The sequence below is a fragment of the Lagopus leucura genome, unplaced genomic scaffold, assembly GCF_019238085.1.
Source record: "Lagopus leucura isolate 7727_CA_CO unplaced genomic scaffold, USGS_WTPT01 Super-Scaffold_100008, whole genome shotgun sequence".
NCBI classification, from domain to species: domain Eukaryota; kingdom Metazoa; phylum Chordata; class Aves; order Galliformes; family Phasianidae; genus Lagopus; species Lagopus leucura.
The window spans coordinates 14,549,909-14,568,328 of record NW_024962265.1 but is presented as its reverse complement, the minus strand read 5'-3'; the positions used below and the strand labels follow the sequence as shown (position 1 = coordinate 14,568,328).

Genomic DNA, 18,420 nt, shown 5'->3' with positions numbered 1-18,420 from the left:
TCTTCCATTCTCCTTTAGGATTCCTTTGAATATTCTCATGATAAAGTGCAGAAGCAGTAGGTCCTCATCTAAGACCACTTTTTCAACAGCATTTGAAAAAACATAAACATGGGGGAAAACAGCATGCATTAACTTCTGTTGCGTGTATGTGCAAGTTTCTATATGCAAGCTAATATTTGCTTGTGTTATTTGCATGCTTCCCAAGCAAGTTGCCATAGTTATCAGCTACATTAAGAAAAAAAATAAGAAAAGAGAAGCAAGCATATTTATATCTGTGACTTTCTTTTAGTTTTAGCATATCACATTTTTTAATTTCCCTAGATGAGCTCTTTAAGTGTACATAACAGTACTCTGCTTTTCTTCTCACATCTCTCATAGACAAAGAAAATGGGGATGAACTGGAACACAAAGTCAGTGAGCACAAACTGGAGCACAGAGGTTCCATATGAACATCAGATAACACTTCTGTGCTATGCAGGTGGCTGAGCACTGGCACAGCTGCCCAGAGGCTGTGGATCTCCTCAGTGGAGATCTCCAGAAGCTGCCTGGCCATGGCCCTGGGCACCCTGCTCTGGGTGTCCCTGCTGGGGCATGGGTTGGGCAGAGGAACACAGAGGGCACTGCCAGCCTCGGCCATGTTGTGGTTCTGTGGAATATGATTAGATTTTCCTTCTGCATTTTCTTGATGTTTCCTTTCTTAAAGAGGAGTTAAAAATAGGTACTTATCTTACAGCCTCCAATTTTTTTTTTCTTACTTTGCTCATAAAAATTGTGAAGGGCATTCCTTCATGTAAAATATATATGTATACATATGGATTCAGGGTCAGTAACTGGTGAAGATATTTTCGTAAGGCTTTAGAAGAACATATCTACATTAAAATATTTAATTTTGCTCTCCCCCGAGGCAGTAATGGCAACCTTTTAAAATGTTCATCACTTGAAATCCAGGGCTCTTTTTGCCTCATAATTTAGACTTGTCCTTTGCTTCTCAGAATATTATCAAAGTGGGTAGTGCCCTGCTGGATCCCAACAACAAGGAGCAGTGGGAACAAATTCAGCGAACGGAGGGTGGCACAGCTCATCTCCTAAGGCACTATGAGAATTATTTCAACAACGTGGCCCAGAACATGAAGAAAACCTACATGAGACCTTTTGTCATCGTTGCTGCTAACATGAGTGAGTCCCCATATTGAAAACTGCTGCTTTGTATCAGTGCTTTAAAAGTGTGTAAGATAGAGGTGCTAGCTATTGATTTTAATAATACCAACTTGGAAACACAAGGTATGTGTTGTCTAACCTATTCAGTGCATTCATTTCAAGTCAGTTCAACTTTGATCCCAATTATCATGGAAGCCTCCTGGGAGACTTCTGACCTGCTTTCCCTGTGGGCTATGCCATAGTCTGTGTGGCATTCTGTTGCAGCCATAGTGCATAGTACAGATGATGAGATGGACTAAGTTTGTGAGTAATGATGATGCCTTTTAAGTCTACCTACTATAGTTGAGTGTATTGCATAGGGTTTTTGAAAGAATCACTGCACCACCTCCTAAAGAATTACTGATGTTAAAAAAAAAAAAAACAAAAAACCAAAGCCCTACTATTGATCATGTACCTCGGAATTTCAAATGCCTTACTGCCCTGGAACCTGTCTGGATATGTTGAAAGGTATTTTCTCAGAAGCATCCGTCTGAGCCTTCAAACCACATCCAGCCTTGCAAAATCCAGAGCAAAATCCTTGGGGTCAACTAAATCCTCTGTGGGTCTAAACCAAGAAGGAAACATCAGATATACCAAGACTCTTTCCCTCTCTATCCAAGTAAATGCTCTCTCTAACACAGAGCAGTGCCTGCACGTTTAGGACTGTAATGTATTTCACTGATGTCACCACAGTACACAGGCAGCTGAAGAATGGAAGAGCGATAAGGCACTGGAACAGGTTGCCCGGAGTTGTGGTGGCTGCCCCTTCCATGGAGACTTCCAAGGCAAGGCCAGATCAGGCCCTGGGCAACCTGACATAGCTCTGCTGTCCCTCTTCATTGCAGGGAAACTGTAGATAACTTTCAAAAGGGTCCCTTTCAACTCTAAGGATTCTGTACAGAGTCCTGCATTGGCTCCAGTGCAGAGAGACTGTTGCTGAGCTGAGCCAAACCGAAATACTTTTGATTCTCTTTAACAGACCAAAGCTAAAGTTTTCCTTTTGATTTAGGAATATCAGAATCAAAATATTTTTATCTTCACATTCAGAAAAATGTACGTACAGTGTTTTAACTAAGATGAAAAACAAAGCCCAGAATTTTTTGCAGGTTGTAAACCCTGCTTTTTCAGACCAGCTCTTCCTGAGTAAAAAAGTCAAGAGCTTGGGAGGGATGAGGCAACTGTGCTGAAAGAGGTCTGTTTTCTTTTGAACAGTTTTTCCAGGTGAATGTGGTGTTAATGGAGTTTCCTAGTGGTTCACTAGTGTTATTTAGTGGCTGGAAAAGGAATTGGAATTTGCAGATCTTAATTTGGATATTTCTTTATATAAAAACTTGCTGCAGATCACAGCTTTCAGTGTAGGGTTACCCCCAGGACTTCCAGCTTCTCACTTTTATTAGAACATCTAAATTGGCACTCAGTGACTTTTCATAAATGGGAAAGTTCAAGCCAACTCAGCTGCTTTTAAATATTTTGGCAGTTAGACAACAGGCAGAGCTGATGAGGTGAGCCAGGGAGTAACTGTTAACACAGAGGGAAGAGAGCTAGAGGACTAGGGAGTATTCCTGGGTAAAATCCAGGTTATTTTCTTTAAAATGCCACATCAACTAAGCTGATAGAGAAAATACATATTTCTGAAGCAGCAGGCTTGGCCTTCCCTACAGAAACAAGTCTGAAATTGGAACACAACACTCTAGTTTCCCAAGTATGTGGTACTATTTTCCCAGTATGAATACTGCACTGTGAAGGCCTTTCCATTGCCTCTGCAGTCCTTTTAAATGTGTGATTTCCTAACTGTATCAGTGCTGAAACACGGACTTCTAGTTGCCATTTAAGGTACGCGGGGAGAGAAATTAGATTTGTGCACAGCCAGGGGAGATTCAGGCTGGACATTAGGAAATACTACTTTTCTGAAAGAGTGGTCAAGCATTGGAATGGGCTGCCCAGGGAGGTGGTGGAGTCACCGACGCTGGACGTGCTCAAGGAACATTTGGATTTTGTGTTGAGGGACATGGTTTAGTGAGAACTAGATGTTTGATTTAGTGAGGGATGTGGTTTAGTATCACCTATTGGTGATAGGTAGGTGGTTGAACTGGGTGATCTTGAAGGTCTTTTCCAACCTTGGTGATTCTGTGATTCAACTTTGTACTTGAGGGTTTACATTTCTTCTCTGTGTTGTGCAGATGTTTTAAGCATCCAATCACGTTTTGTTTTGTTTCAATATCATATTTGAATGAATTAAACTTAATTTTATGGGAAACTTTTTTTCTCCAGTTATTGCAGTTGACATCTTTGACAAGTCTAATTTTACGGGAGCTAGAATACCACGATTTCATGAGATTAAGGAGGATTATCCGAAAGATCTGGAATCATCTGTTATCTTCCCAGATACTCTGTTCAGACCTTCGGACAGGAAAGGTAAAACCTGCTGACGTTTGGAGGGAAGTTTTGACTCGCTCCCAAGGATGTGTTATTGATCCTTGTGAAGCAGAACAGTACTGGGGTGAGAGTAGGGTGATCACCTGCACAAGCAAGCATTATTTTGGGTTGGAGCAGCTGTGCATACCTCAGAGGCCTTCTGCCTGCCGGGGGCTGTGTAACTGGCTGTACCTGTCTGTCAGGTCCCTCAGTCCTGTGTCAACCAGAGCAGTGTGCTGTTCCCACCAAGCTGTTCCCCTGCGGCCACCCTCTCCTGGGCCCTGCAGGGATGGAAGGAGGGAGTGTGGGATCCCAGTCTGGGAGCAGAACAGTCCCATTGCAGCCCAAGAGCTGCGCCTTGAAAGGCCTGCAGCTGGGCAAGGAAATGGGTGGCACGCTGTGGAGCCGTGGGCCGTTTGTAGCTCTGGATTACCCAGACATGGCTGAGAGGAAGCTGTGGCTTACCTTAAGCAAGGGCTGAGAGAGTAAATTAGACAGTTACTATACAAATACCATGGCTGAATGTCCTTGGAATGGGGAAATAGTACCACTTTTGAAAATAATACACAATAACCAGTAAGCTTGTGCATCTCTCTGTATGGCTTTTTCCTGCTTGTGCCTTATATCTTTTCTCTAAGGAAGAGGGAATGTGAATGTTAAGAGATACTTGCCAAAATTGGAAGCTTATTATATGAAAGCACGAGCTTACAGATTCCTGTGTGACCAGTTGTACTCACAGCTACCTCTAGCTGTGCCACAAATGCATGCAAAGTAATAACACGGATATTGTTTTAACTTTCTCCTTATATCATGCACAGATTATTTATGCACATATGGATCCATTAGTTTAGAAATTCCTCATTTTCTAGCTGAACTAAATGGTTATACGTGATTCGGTGGTTATTTAATTATCAGCTTATAACTATGAAATGTGTTAAAACTTCATTCAAAATGTTTCACTAGAAGCATGCTCAGTGCTGTAAACTTAGAGCGACAGAAATATTTCTGCATCCTTGCAAAGGAAAATCACCAGTTTAAATGGTAGCTTTGATGTTGCGTGGAAGGAGTTTAATATTTATGTTAATTCCTTAGCAGTACCTACAATGAGGCCTTCAAATCAAAAATTATCCTCTAAGGTGAACAGTGATGCACGAAGCCCTGAGAGTATGTTCACAAAGAGAAGGAAGCGGCATCCTGATGACTCTACCCATCATACTGTTGCCATGGTCATTATATACCGGTCCCTAGGACATCTCCTGCCCGAAAACTATGATCCTGACAGAAGGAGCCTGAGGTGAGAGTTCAGCCTGTCTGTGAATTGTGCAGATCTCTTTCCACATGCTTCTTCCATGCAGGGGTGGCACAGCTCTTTTATACCAAACAAACGTCATCTGCGCTACAGTTGCCACTGCAGTCTCCTGTACTCCTCTGGCACACTGTGGGAGAATAAATGAAAGAGTAGAGCCTTGGAAGCTTGGCTGTGTGGGAGACTGGTGGTACATCTGCCTCGTGTTCTGAGTTGAATCTACTGGAAATCTTCTATCTGCTAAATCTGTGCTTTCCATTTTAACATCTAGATCATTTTTGTGGTTTTTCTCCTTCTGCAGGTTACCAAATCGCCCAATTATTAATACACCTGTGGTGAGCACTGCCATTCACAGTGACGGGGAGCTTCCTCCCAACCTGGTGGAAAAGCCCATCATAGTGGAGTATGCCATGCTGGAAACAGAAGAGAGAACAAAGCCTGTCTGTGTCTTTTGGAATCACTCCATCATGTATGTCTCTGCCTTCTTTAGGGCTGAGCATGGCAACTGTTTTGGTAGAAGAGAACTAGGAGGGTAATTCTGGAGAGAGAACCTTTTTCACTCAGTTTACTCAACTGGCATATAGTTCCTGCTGCAGCCAAGTACTCACTTCCCATTACCTGAGAACAGCAAAAAATAATCATCATATCTCTTCAAACAAATGCCTAGCCTTGTGGTTACAGAGACAGTGCCACTGTGTCCTTCTGCACTATTATCCAAGAGTAATAAATCTCACAGTCTCCATCTGTTTGCCCATTCTTTTTGCCTGCACATGTACAACTAGACAAATGTAATCTAGCTCTAGTGCCTGGATTCGTGATTCACCCGAGGTCTCTTAGTCAGGACTCTCATTGCTCCATGTCCTCTTCTTAGGAGTGCATCTTCAGAAGACTGTTCAGTTATTTTATAGGCTGCGTCTTCTCCCATCACTTGCTAGTGACTGTGGACAGAGTGCAAGGCAAGCAGGCAGCAATCACTGATGCCTCAGACAGAACTAGTGCAAAAAATAAATAAAAAAGCTAATGTTGTAAAAAAAGGAGATAAAGTGTTAAGACTGTAAATCTCAGAAATCATTTTTGAATCAGAAGTCAACTCAAAGAAAGTGGCATTGATAAGAAGCAACTTGCCTTTCCTTTCACCATCTATTATATATCTTTTTTCATTTGTTTTAGTGAAAAAATGGAGGGAAAGAAATACCTTCCTTGGGACCTTAGACCTCTTGCTGTTACTAGAAAGCAGACAGTAGAGGAGAGCAAGCATAAGCAGAGGGTGAATCTAGGAGAGAAGTATAAAGGAGAAGATGAAATATTCAAATATGTTTATTTAATTTAAGTATCGTGTATTACATAACATTAAAACCACGGGCATAATTAGTGAAGATCTGGAAAAATTGAAGGATTCTATATACTCGTGTCTTTTGTTGAGGTGTACATGATTCGGGAAGCAGTGCAGTCCTGCTGGAGATACTTCTGGAGTGTTGATAAAACAAAAGAAAATGTATTGAGGGATAGCAATCCTTGGTGGTCCTTGAGGTCCCTTCCAACCCAAGCCATTCTATGATAGTTTCACGTTTGTCAAGTTAAGATTTCGTTAAGTATTACATATAAAACCACGAAACTGGGTATATAGCAGAAGGATGGTATTGTCAGCCCACAGTTAAAGGAATAGCTGTTAGTCATTTTCTAATGACCCCTAAATTCCAGTAAACCTATGGAAAAATCCACTGAAAAGTAAGTCCTGTGTTGGAAATAGAAGAGCAAGCTAACCTAGGAAATGTTTGCCTCCTAGTCAAAAGCTTATGGAGATTATATCATTAGAAGGATTGAGCAGGCAAACAGAAATCTGTTTTGTTAGCAATAATAAACTACTCCACTTGTCTGCTTGTAAAGTAGTCTGAGATTGTATCAGCACAAAGCTTAGATAAGAAATTTCTTGATGTGCTATTTGCTTCTACATACAGATGATTCTGCCAATTATGAGGAAATGGCAAGTCCCTTTTTCATAAATTTTTAAACATTGTATGGGCTTGAATAACTCATTAGCTCGAACGTGATTCATCCATTTGCTATTTGCTGGCAACTTCAGTGGCATTACTGTTTGTTACGTTTTCCTACAGCCACAATTATAAAGGAGCTTGTAAACATAATACAAGAGCTTTTCTAAAATGTGAGTCCTTTTCAAGAGAAAGGGATATTAAAACTATTTAACAGATGTTTCATTACTGAATGTAAAAGATCACCTGTGTAATATCTTGAAGAGAAAAACTCTTTTCAGTAATTACAAAAGAATTTTTATTAGTCATTAACTTCATGATAGAATAATTAATATAGACACAAAATCTTTTCTGGAGTTAAACAAGGCTAAATAGGGTAGAATTTTTAAAGGAACAGTTCCTCTGTGATGCTAATACAAGACATTTCCTGATATAAAATATTATCTCCTGTTTTTAACTTTTCTTGTCTACTTTCTAGAGGAATATAGGGATGAAATCATATTTCTGCTGAAATACATTTCACATCAGAGCTTTACTAAGTGTAGAGAAATAGAGATGGCTGAAAAACATGTCCCTGTGGTTTTGGTATTTTTTACCTCATACTCTTGCTATGGCCAGTTTGCCCTATGCAATCACTTCCCCATATTGCTTGTATGATCACTGCACAAAATGAGGACTTTTAAAAATTATTTTTAACTCAAAACAGGTTGTTGCAAAGCCACAACAGCTGGCAAGCAATACTTCAACTCAGGGCTTTTTAAGTTGTTTGTACTGTCAGGCAGGTGACCGCTATAAATATTTCTGTCTTGATACATACAGTCCTCTCTGTTTGTGGAGTGAGAGCTGTCTTGGAGGGCAGTGGCAGCAAGAGGTGAGGGTGAGATCTGAGGATGGCTCCCATGGATGCCCTTTTTCCCTGCAGGATTGGCGGAACAGGTGCCTGGTCTTCCAGAGGATGTGAGCTGTTTTCCAGAAACCGGAGCCATATTGCCTGCCAGTGCAACCATTTGACCAGCTTTGCTGTCCTGATGGACATTTCAAAACGGGAGGTGGGTGATCCCAAGCTTATGCCTCAGTGGGATGGGTTTTGGTCTTCAAGGGCCTTCAAGGAGCTTTGGAGCTAACTGGTTGTTGCGTGACATAGCCAGCAGTGCATGTCTGTGCTAGTCTGTGCTGCAGAAGGCCATGCAGAGGAGGGAATGAAATGAGGATACATACTAGGTACGTGTAGAACTACAACAGCAGGAACAAGGTCATAAGCTCCACAGGTTTTTTAGCATTTCAGGACAGCCTCAAGAGGGGCAGTCCAGCCTGAAATACACTAAGATTCCCACTTAGCTTCCTGCTCTTTCTGCATGCTGCCCATGCAAAATGTTGAGTGACTCAAGAGGTGGCATCATCCACTCCTGGTTCGAAGCAAATCCATACATTGATTCAGTAGTAACAAAAGCATTGACTTTCCAAGTAGTAGGCCTGATTGGAAGAGAAGAAAGAAAAAACTCACAAGTACTGTTCTCTCTTCCTGCAGAATGGGGATGTTCTTCCTCTGAAGATTGTCACTTACACAACTGTTTCCATCTCATTGGTGGCTTTGCTGATTACCTTCATCCTGCTGGTTCTGATCCGCACGCTGCGGTCCAACTTGCACAGCATCCACAAGAACCTGGTGGCCGCCCTTTTCTTCTCCGAGCTTGTCTTCCTCATTGGGATCAACCAAACCGAAAACCCGGTAAGAGTTACTTCCTCCTTACTGTGAGAGTTGTCAGAATTTAAATCAGGGGCTCATATTGTGACTTCTATCTGCTCCTGTCTGTTTCACTTCTTCTTCTTTTTACTTCTGCTTGGCCTAAATGTTGTTTAAATGTCAGAATGAATGTTTTCTGTTATACTGTTCATGACGAATACCAGTGCTAGGAAATCTGTATGTTATTTAAAAAAAAAAATGACAGCAGTCCTGTTGAAAACTTATCCCAGGAACCGAATCCTGAATTCCAGTTTCTTCCTTCCTTTCCATCAGTATGCATTCTGTCTTGCTTTGTCTGTTCAGTAGAAGATTCTCCAGTTTCTCCTGCAGCAGGTACCTCACAAGCCCAAATGGCTTTTGGTGTTGACTGGTAGATTATCAGCAATGCACTGCTGTGCAGATGTTCAGTGCACATTGCATACCTGCCATGCTGTTCGGAAGAAGCCACTTGCCAGCATGGGACAGCTTGTCACACTCAAGAATCAGTAGGAAACCTGTCAGTTTCCTTTGTGCTCCCCAGCCACGGTGACCCTGGCTTCATTCCATCATACCTGCATAGTGCATACAGCTCCAGCATTGTGCATGTCAAGAAACATAAGTCATGAATGGACTGAATATGAAATACAGAGTATGTGTATGCTGTGCCTAGAATTTCACTGCTATATTAGCTCTGTAGCACTATATGTAATATTGCTCTTAATTCTTAGTAGTGCTCATCTCAAAAGTCGTGGTTACCATGCAAACAGGCAAGTGGTCCAAGCTTCTCATCCTCCTTTACCAAATGGACAGCAGACAAATGGGCAATGATGTGCAATAAAAAGTTTGTCCTTACTATATATAAAGAATATTCAGAATTTTAGCGTAGGGATTATCTGAGCACTCTAAAAAAAAATTTATCTTCTAGAAATCCTTTTTGTACATGTCATGTTTTAATCTAAATCTTGAAAAGAAAGGCCTTTCATTATTTAAAGAGGGGTTGTAAGAAAGAAGGGGACAGGCTCTTTAGGAGAGCCTGTTGTGAGAGGACAAAAGGAAATGGTTTCAAACTAAAAGAGGGGAGATTTAGATTGGGGGTAAAAAAGAAGTTTTTTACAATAAGAGTAGTGAGGCAGTGGAACAGGTTGCCCAGAGAGGTGGTGGAAGCCTGCCCCTGGAGACACTCAAGGTCAGGCTGGATGGGGCTCTGAGCATCTGCTGTAGGTGTCCCTGTGCACTGCAGGGGAGTTGAACTAGATGAACTTCAAGGGTTCCTTTCAATTCAAATGATTCTATGATTCTGTGCTATCAAATTTTGTCTAATTTCAGCTTCTGGTAACTGGGTGCTGTTGAGCCCTTGTCATAATATATTTGAAAGACTTGTCTTCCCTAGAACCCTGTATTCAACAATATTTCAGTTAGAAAACTAAGTAAAAGTGAACAGCTTAATTTCCTGTTTCTAAGATTCGTATCACTCTGGTGCCTTTTTTCAGGGCTTCCTTCCCCCATTTTACCTTTTGGAAAATTGTCAACACTAAACTGGACAGAACTTTCCATCTCACAGTGCCATTTCCAGTCTCATATTCTGATTTTCCCCTCTACTCCAACTCCAGTCCCTTAGCAGTCTTTCACAGTGACCTACCCTCAGATATGGCCTCACATCATGTGTGACCTGCTTTGTCTTCGTCTCATAATATATGAGTTTGCATATTAAAATAACTGTTTCTCACATGAATTCACCTGGCCAATTGATCATCGGCGTTCTGTGTAACTTGACCTTTCTCATGCCTTCTTGGGTACAGCACTCATTTTTCACTGTGTTTCAGTAGCAGGGAGTTTACTCAGTTCTCTGACGTGAATACTGTGGAGCAGGATGAGCCCAGATGTCTGCAGCACCTTACAAAACTCAGGAAGTGAGGGATGGCTTCTCATCTCCACATTCCTGTTGTAATATCATGGAGCACCAACTGAATGCTTATAAGAGCAGTAAAATGGTTCACTTTAGCAATGCTGGTTGTACTTTGCCAGATTGTTCTCTTCCGCTGCTTCCCATTTTCAGTCATTAGGGCTGCAATCCTGTCCTGTGCTGTTACCAGGGCTCAGTGAAACAGCCCAAACCCTCAACCCACTTATGAAAATGTTTTAAGTTGCAGAATGCATTTCATAGAGCAGGAAGCCGCTCCTTACAGCCTACCCAGTCAATCTGAGAAGGTAGGAGGGTTGTAAGCCATGTCTACTTGAGACAATTATTCATCTGTCTGTATGGAATGAGAGTTGTCTAACGAGTCATGCACTGATGAACATAAAGAGGGAAAGAATGCTGGAGCACAAATAATGCTGCGTTGCTTGGCACCCAGCCTGGCTTTTATGGGTTTCTGTGAATTAACAGTCACATTTCTGGGTGAGGTTTTAATCTTTCCCTGGACAATTGATGGAAAGTGATTTATTTACTTTTTTTTTTTTTCTTACCTGAAAAAGGTAATGCTCAGGGCAAGAGTCTACTCATGTCCGTGTGCCAGTAGAAACAAAAAATCCCCGTTTACATAGAGGGAGGAAAGGCCTTTTATTTGGTGAGACATTTTTTCAGTAACACTTGACGTTGTAATCGAGCTGATACAGTAAGTGAATCCAGAAAGCTGGATCATAATATAAAATCCTCAGTAAAGTTGAGCAGGGAAGTCTTAAGTTGTGGTTCTAAGCATTATGCCATGCAAGAACACTGAAATGTCACACTGAAATCAGAAGGCAGGGACAGTGCCCCAAAAAAAGCACAGTGTAAAATATTTTGAAACAAAAATCATGTGGTTATTCAGAGTGCTTTAACACAAGCTTATCAGCAAATCCTTGGCAGAGTCCTTTGCTTTGCTTCTCAAACAAGCAAATGAATATAGTTAATGGGATAGATTTTGCCTTGGCTGTAGGATGCTTGTGGTCATTCTTATTTTCAGTCATCAAGCTCTTCAGTTGGGAGGAAAACTTGGTTGACAGATATTGCAAAAATTTAGATCTGTGAAGCTCTGAGAGTTCAGAATGGCCATTTTATCACGAAGTTGACTTCAGCTGCCAGTTTGCCCACCATAGCTATTTCTCTTAGTCATATTAACAGCTCAGTCTCTTTAATTTCCTTGGGTCCTACACTTTTCCTGCTCTCTGACCGCAGTATGGTCAAACACTCTCATTCCTACCTGCTTATTAGTGCATTATTATCATTATTAAAGTTCCTGACTCCTTTTCATATGATTTCTGTTACTCAATCCTGAGTTACTGTCTTGTCATATAAATGATGCCGGCTCTTCAGGAGCTTCTTCCTCCTTAGTACTCCTTCACCTGATCTCCAGCCTTAGTGTCATAGATCCTTGTGGCACAGTCCCATGGGAGCAAAATGGCATGCTGCTCTTTTACTGGAACATAAAATCACATCAAACTGGGTTGTCCTGTATGGAGCTAGGATTTGAACTCAGTGATCTTTAGGGGTCCCTTCCAACTCGAGACATTCTATGATTCTACAAATTTTACCTATTTGAGAAGAGACGTTTCATTTAACTGGTAAGAAAATACCTCCAAGAGAGGCTGGACTTCTTTGGCTGAAGTCTACAGATCATTTTTTGCTCATATTAAGCATATTCATTCTTCCTAGACTGAAACCTCTGTGATTTCTTTCCCTAGAAAGGAGGTTTTCAAGAGCAAGAAGGACCTCAACTGAAAATCTAAAATCTTTCTCGCGTTTCCCTCCACCTCTGCCAAATACAAGTTATTTACAAATATCACAACACATTGTCTACTTTAAAACAAAGCAAAACTATACCAAAATGGTGCAATTCTATGGGGAGACAGCTCTCTCACTGGGAAGAGCAAAGTAGCAGAAAAACCCATGGGTTGGCCCTTGGTGTGTAAATGACACCAAGTCAGTTCAGGGATGCTGGTGGAAGTTTTCAAGAACAATTTGTTGACTTTGCAACTAGACTGGTTTGCTTGTTGCAGTTGAACCTGCTGTTGCTGAATTTGATGGAACAGTGTTATACAGGAAGAACTCATGCACGAGGCTGGGCAGAGGGTCTGTGGCCTCTGCAGTGCAGGGCATCCCCACTTCCAGCTGCACAGCAGGAGAAAGAGCCATGAGCTCTGCCAGCACTGCTCTGCCTGCGAGCAGAAGGAATTCAGACAGAAGAGCCAGAAGCATCACCTGGGCATCAAATACACACAGAGAAATGAACCACAGAACACATGGCAAGGGCAAGGGCAGTGACCAAAAGCACACTGAACCAATAGAATAAAGCCAAAGCAGATTCAGAACAGGTGCATAACAATATAGAAAAAATATGGCTTTTACAGTATGCACCACTTTTCTGAATCTCTGACAAAAAAACAACCAACAGAAATGTAAATTAATGGCAGTGTGTTCTTTCTGCCAAACCCTTCCTATCACACTTCCCTCGAGCTGCAATAGGAGGCCTGTGACTCACCAGGCTGCGTATTTCGGAAAAGCAGCTCTAATTTCCTTGCCCTTTTCCTTCTGCAGTTTGTATGTACGGTGATTGCCATCCTCCTGCACTACTTCTACATGAGTACCTTTGCATGGATGTTCGTGGAGCAGCTCCACATCTACCGGATGCTGACTGAAGTGAGGAACATCAACTTTGGGCACATGAGGTTCTACTACGTCGTTGGCTGGGGCATTCCTGCCATTATCACAGGTACCCTCAACCACTGCAAAGAAGCTTTGTTTGCTTTCCCTGCCATCTTCACTGGAAAGTGACCCCATCGAAAACGGATATGGATGCACTCAGCTACTACTGTCGCTTGAGTGTTTTCAGTAGATGCGTTGTGAGCAGTAGAAGTCAGTGGAACTTGGCAGATCTGCGCCCTAAATGTCTGTTGTCCCAGCTAAAGTGATTCTGAGGGTGTTACAGTAACGTAAATGTAGTTGCACCCAGATTAAAGCAGGACTTGTTAACATTGCTTGGATATAAGTGTGTGTTCGTCAGAACAACTTTGTTTTCAGTCATCCTGAATATCCTTCCCCATGCTGGTAGTCAAGTCTGTGTCCATATCCATGCTGGGATATGGACACAGTCTCTGGGGAAGTGGCTGCAGTGGCTTCAGAAGCAATACTACCCATGGGGCACTGCTTCTCTGGATGTTCCCACTGCAGTGCCCTTGACCAGCAGTAAATGCTCTCTGAAGGGGATTTCAGCAGCTCTGTTTTACTTGGCGTGAAAATGAGCTGGGAATACTCAAGCAGCCTTTTACATCATTTCAGATAGAAATGCAATAACTTCCAGTTGAGGAAAAGTAATGAAAAGCTGGAGGCAGTAATCTTTTAAACTGTTCAGGCTGTTCTGCAGGAGCCCATCTATCTCCGCCCTCACCATTCCTATTTTTGCGGTCAGGCATTTCCAGTGCTGCCCATAGCACATGGTGCTGCCTTAATGCAGGCAGACAGCTCCTTGGGAAGAGCTTCGCAGAACAGTTGGAGAGGGGTTTTTTGCTTCAACTGTTTCAGCATGTATCTGTTGCCATATGGGAAATGAGATCTTCGGCAGACAGTTAACTTTTACTCATTTATTTTCATGGATAACAACATACTGTCAGCAATGACAGAAATTTACATATCTCTCCAATCAAATAAATAGCTATCAATCATGTACACTTGGAAAAATAATTGTGGAACAAATTAGACTTTTGAAAATATACATGGTTTTTTTCTGTGTGACTTAAAGGAGAATAATAAAACGTAGTAAAAACAAACCATAGTGTAGGGAGGAAGAGTGTCCTATCTGGAGACATGGTAAGTTTTTCTGTATCAAGCTGTGCATGTTTTCCACTTATGTCAATTTATCCAGGTTGTAGTGGAAGGTCCAGAGGACTCCACCACTCCGGACGTATCCCCAGCACTTCAGATAGAAAACATTGTTGATTTCTGTAGCATTTCAGACCTGTGCAGCTGTTATTGGCACCACTGCAATGTATACAGGAACATTCAGTGCCATCAGATAGTCGGCACTGTCACTTCTGGTAGAAGAGAAGTGTTATCACCTAATGGAAGGGAGCAGTTTGTGTTTCAGAACACGTAGCTCCCCAGTATTATTTCATCTGAAGGATTTTCCATTTCTTGTTTGGTTTCTCATGAATTTTAGTGAATTCAGAGTGGCTCAGCAGCAGTGTTATTTTATCTGTACATTGCAAGTGCACCCCTTTTACATTTTTCTGATTAGAAATTGTTCCCTCTAACTTGGAACAATTTTTCAGTGTTAAAAATATGTATATTAAGAATTACAGCTCCAAGGTGTCTGTTGTACTATAAATTCTGAATCCACTGATTTACAGTTAACTTAAACAAGGAAGTCAGATCCTTATTACTGAAGGAGTCAGAGGATTTTGTGGAATCAAGAGTGAATCAAGAAAGCAAAGCCATTAGTTTGACCTTCCAGGTTCAGAAATCATCTGAATAGAAAATTATTTCCTTATAAAGAGCACAATTGGGATTTATTGCCTTTGGATAGCTTTGTTACTGTACATATTTCAAGTAAGTTTCTGCTATGAATTTTAAATTTTATTATCTAAAGAAGGTTCCAACTTCTTAACATGCATTTTGAACACCATTTCTTTTAAATTTCTTGATGAGAGAAGGATTGTGTATGTTTTTCAGTAGTGGAAAAGTTTAGGTATGGAAAAGAATTTTAGTCTTGGTCATCAGAAGGACATTTGGAAGGGTAGATAACAGCAGGACAAGGGGAAATGGTTTTAAGTCGAAGGACGGAAGATTTAGGTTGGATATCAGGGGGAAGTTCTTTACTATGAGAGTGGTGAGGTGCTGTAACAGGCTGCTCAGAGGGGTTGTGGATGCCCCATCTTTGGAGGTGTTCAAGGCCAGACTGGATGGGGGCCCTGGGCAGCCTGGTCTGGTGTTGAATGTGGAGGTTGGTGGCCCTGCATGTGGCAGGGGGGTTGGAGATTCGTGATCCTTGAGGTCCCTTCCTACCCTGGCCATTCTGTGATTCTGTGATATTTATTTAAAAGATAACTATGAAGCCTAGTGCATTTCCTTTGTAGATATCCTGAGAAAAATGAACCTACATCAGCAGTCAATTTAACTTGTTATTCTTTTTTTTTCTTCATTTTTTTTGTGCTCAGCATTCACTTTGAACTGGCACATAGTATTGCTAAGGGATCTGTGATAGGACCTGGCTATGTGCAAAAGGGAAACCTGAACTTTAGAGGGAAAAACATCTTAGCAAAATGTTTACATAAGGAACAGTCCAGTGGTGAAGAACCACATCTAATCACTCCATACAAAAGCAAATTGCTGTGAATAAATGTAGGTTTGAGGGTGGGAGGAGGCTTACTGTCATCAAAAGAGTAAGGATGTGGAATATTCCTTCGTGGGGAGCAATAGTGGAATTTGCTTAAAGCAAATTAAATTCACTTTAAGTGGGCTCATTTTAAGACGTAGTTTGATCCATCTAGGAAAGGGATTTTATGACTTCCTTGCCCCAGGAACAAAATTCTGGATTTGGCATCCAGCAAGACCCCTCTTTGTGGCAACATGCTAACTGGCTGGCATACACTCGCAATAACTGCTTGCCATCAAGAGCTCATGTTAGAACAGGTTCTTACATCGTCCTTAAATCAGTGTACCCCAGATCATAGTTTTTGCCAAATCTCTAGATTTGCTGTAGATCTTTAGCAAAGTGGTGAGTCAGGAGAGAGGTAAGGCTGATGTGCAGTTGCTGCAGGGCCTGCAGGGACTCTGAAGGGTCAAAACGTGCCTTATGTGTTCTCCTGGCATGTTGGTGGGATGGGTGCTGGGCTTCCCCAGCAGAGAATCTCCAGTTGTGAGCGTCAGGGAGCTGTCGTACAGCCCGCACACTCAGAGCATTTAATTGGTGTGCCAAAATGGTCTTTATGTTAAATTGCATTGGCTTAATTCTGCCTTTGGGTAAAGTGTTATTTCACATATTGTTGACTCCAGTAAAATTTGAACCGCCTACCTGAAGGCTGCAGTTTGCCCCATGTGTTTAATGGGGAACTTTAGGGTAGGATTTTGGGAGTGAAAAAATACTGCAGTCTGCCAGTTACTCTTAGAGCCAGATGTTTGGTCAGACCGTAGCTTAAGACCTACTAATGGGGAAATCCAGTCCTGGGAAACAGCCTGTGTCTATAGAATTACATCTGTATAAAATACTTTATGGTCCCTTAATCATTTATGGCTAATTCTTTCTGGATGGCAACTGCTGAAGGCAGCGGTGGAAGAGCCAATGGGAACTGAGAGAGAGAGAGACCAGTCCTATCTCATTCCACGCTTCAGAGAAAACAGATCCAATATCCACTGCTTTGCTAAACTGCCAGTTTAGTTTTCATAGACCGTAGGTCTGCACCAGATGTGAACGTTGGCCACGTGCCAGCTTTTATGCAGTAAGTGTAAAACACAGCTCTCCCTTCTTTGCAGTGTCTTTTTGTCAAAGCACACAGGCTTCAGCTCAGAAAAGTGGTTATTAATAGGCACAGATCCTCACTGCACAGAGCGGTGCTGCCCTGAACGTTGGACGCCTGCTCGAGGCAGGTCATCTGCTCAGCAAAATAGGTGCCCCTGGTGAACACACAACAGGCTGCAGCCATTTACCATATGTCATTGGCTGAGGGCCTTGCAGGGATCCATTTCTGTCTCTTGAAGAGTACTCTTGCAGTATTTTGCAGGCCAAAGGCAGAAATCCCAGTCGTTGCCATATAGGCAAGGTGTAGGGCACAAAGTCAGATAGCACTGTAAGTCAGTAGGTAGAGGTTGGACTCTGAGATTCTCTCACAAGTTTCCAGGCTTTGAAAAATAAAGCAATAAAAGGTGTGTTCTTAACTCAGTTGCCTTGGGGCATCAGCAAACTCCATTTCAAACAGTGCTGAAAGCAATGTGAGGTAGGCTCTTACCTGGGTTTGCAGCTCAAAATGAATCTCAGCCACTGCTCCTGAGCTCAAGCAGTTAAATCCCGTGAGTTCCCAAGTTCCTTTGTCTCCAGTGTTATTTTAGTGACAGTAAGCTCACAGCAGTTAAGAATGCACTTTTTTTGTAGTAGAGACATCTCCTTAGTTATGATTCATGTCATTCTGCTGTGTAGGCTTATTGAAATTCCTCAACATGTCACTCACCCCGAAGGCTTCAGCACTATGTGTGAATATGGCTATAAAATTGTGCTGGAATACAATTAACTTGGGACTTACATTTACTGTAGATTTATGTAGCTGAACTTTATTCTGGTAGGCAAAACCCATAGTGTCATTTGATATGGGATAGCCAGTGCAAAGGTTTTGATTTACGGAAGTTTTATGTTAATATTTGTCTAGATTTTTATTTCCTGGATTGAACACATTTTGCCATTATAATTTTATTTGCTAGACTGTGGTCTGACAGCGTTATTGCTGTGCCTTGTTATGTAGATCTCATCAGCACCTCTCTGGTGACCTGTCTTTCCCTTTTGTGACTCAGGGCTTGCTGTTGGGCTGGATCCACAAGGCTATGGGAACCCTGATTTCTGCTGGTTGTCTGTTCACGACACCCTTATCTGGAGTTTTGCTGGGCCCATTGTAATTGTCGTAGTGGTAAGTATGGTGGAGTTGGCATCCTGAGCTGTCTCTTCCTTTCTACTTCCTTTTCTTCTATGTTTTGTCAACCAATAGTCACAGTCTGAAACAGCAGTATTCCTTATCTTAGAAACCAGTATACTTAAGCTTGCATCTTCTGCATGAAGAGATAATGTGAGCTAAGCTAAGCTCCTGGCTGCTAGTGCAAAGGTTGTTTG

The 18,420-nt window shown here is 41.9% G+C and overlaps 1 protein-coding gene across 1 annotated transcript in view; it reads left to right on the top strand.

Annotated features, from left to right (window-relative positions):
• The window catches only part of CELSR1 (cadherin EGF LAG seven-pass G-type receptor 1), a 198,954-nt gene that overhangs the window by 167,807 nt on the left and 12,727 nt on the right, over window positions 1–18,420 (top strand). Inside the window, exons 20-27 of the mRNA XM_042872737.1 lie at window positions 993–1,176; window positions 3,469–3,612; window positions 4,705–4,906; window positions 5,220–5,387; window positions 7,832–7,958; window positions 8,438–8,638; window positions 13,149–13,323; window positions 18,108–18,220. Coding sequence (XP_042728671.1) covers window positions 993–1,176; window positions 3,469–3,612; window positions 4,705–4,906; window positions 5,220–5,387; window positions 7,832–7,958; window positions 8,438–8,638; window positions 13,149–13,323; window positions 18,108–18,220 — 1,314 coding nt within the window. The remainder of the gene's footprint in view (window positions 1–992; window positions 1,177–3,468; window positions 3,613–4,704; window positions 4,907–5,219; window positions 5,388–7,831; window positions 7,959–8,437; window positions 8,639–13,148; window positions 13,324–18,107; window positions 18,221–18,420) is intronic.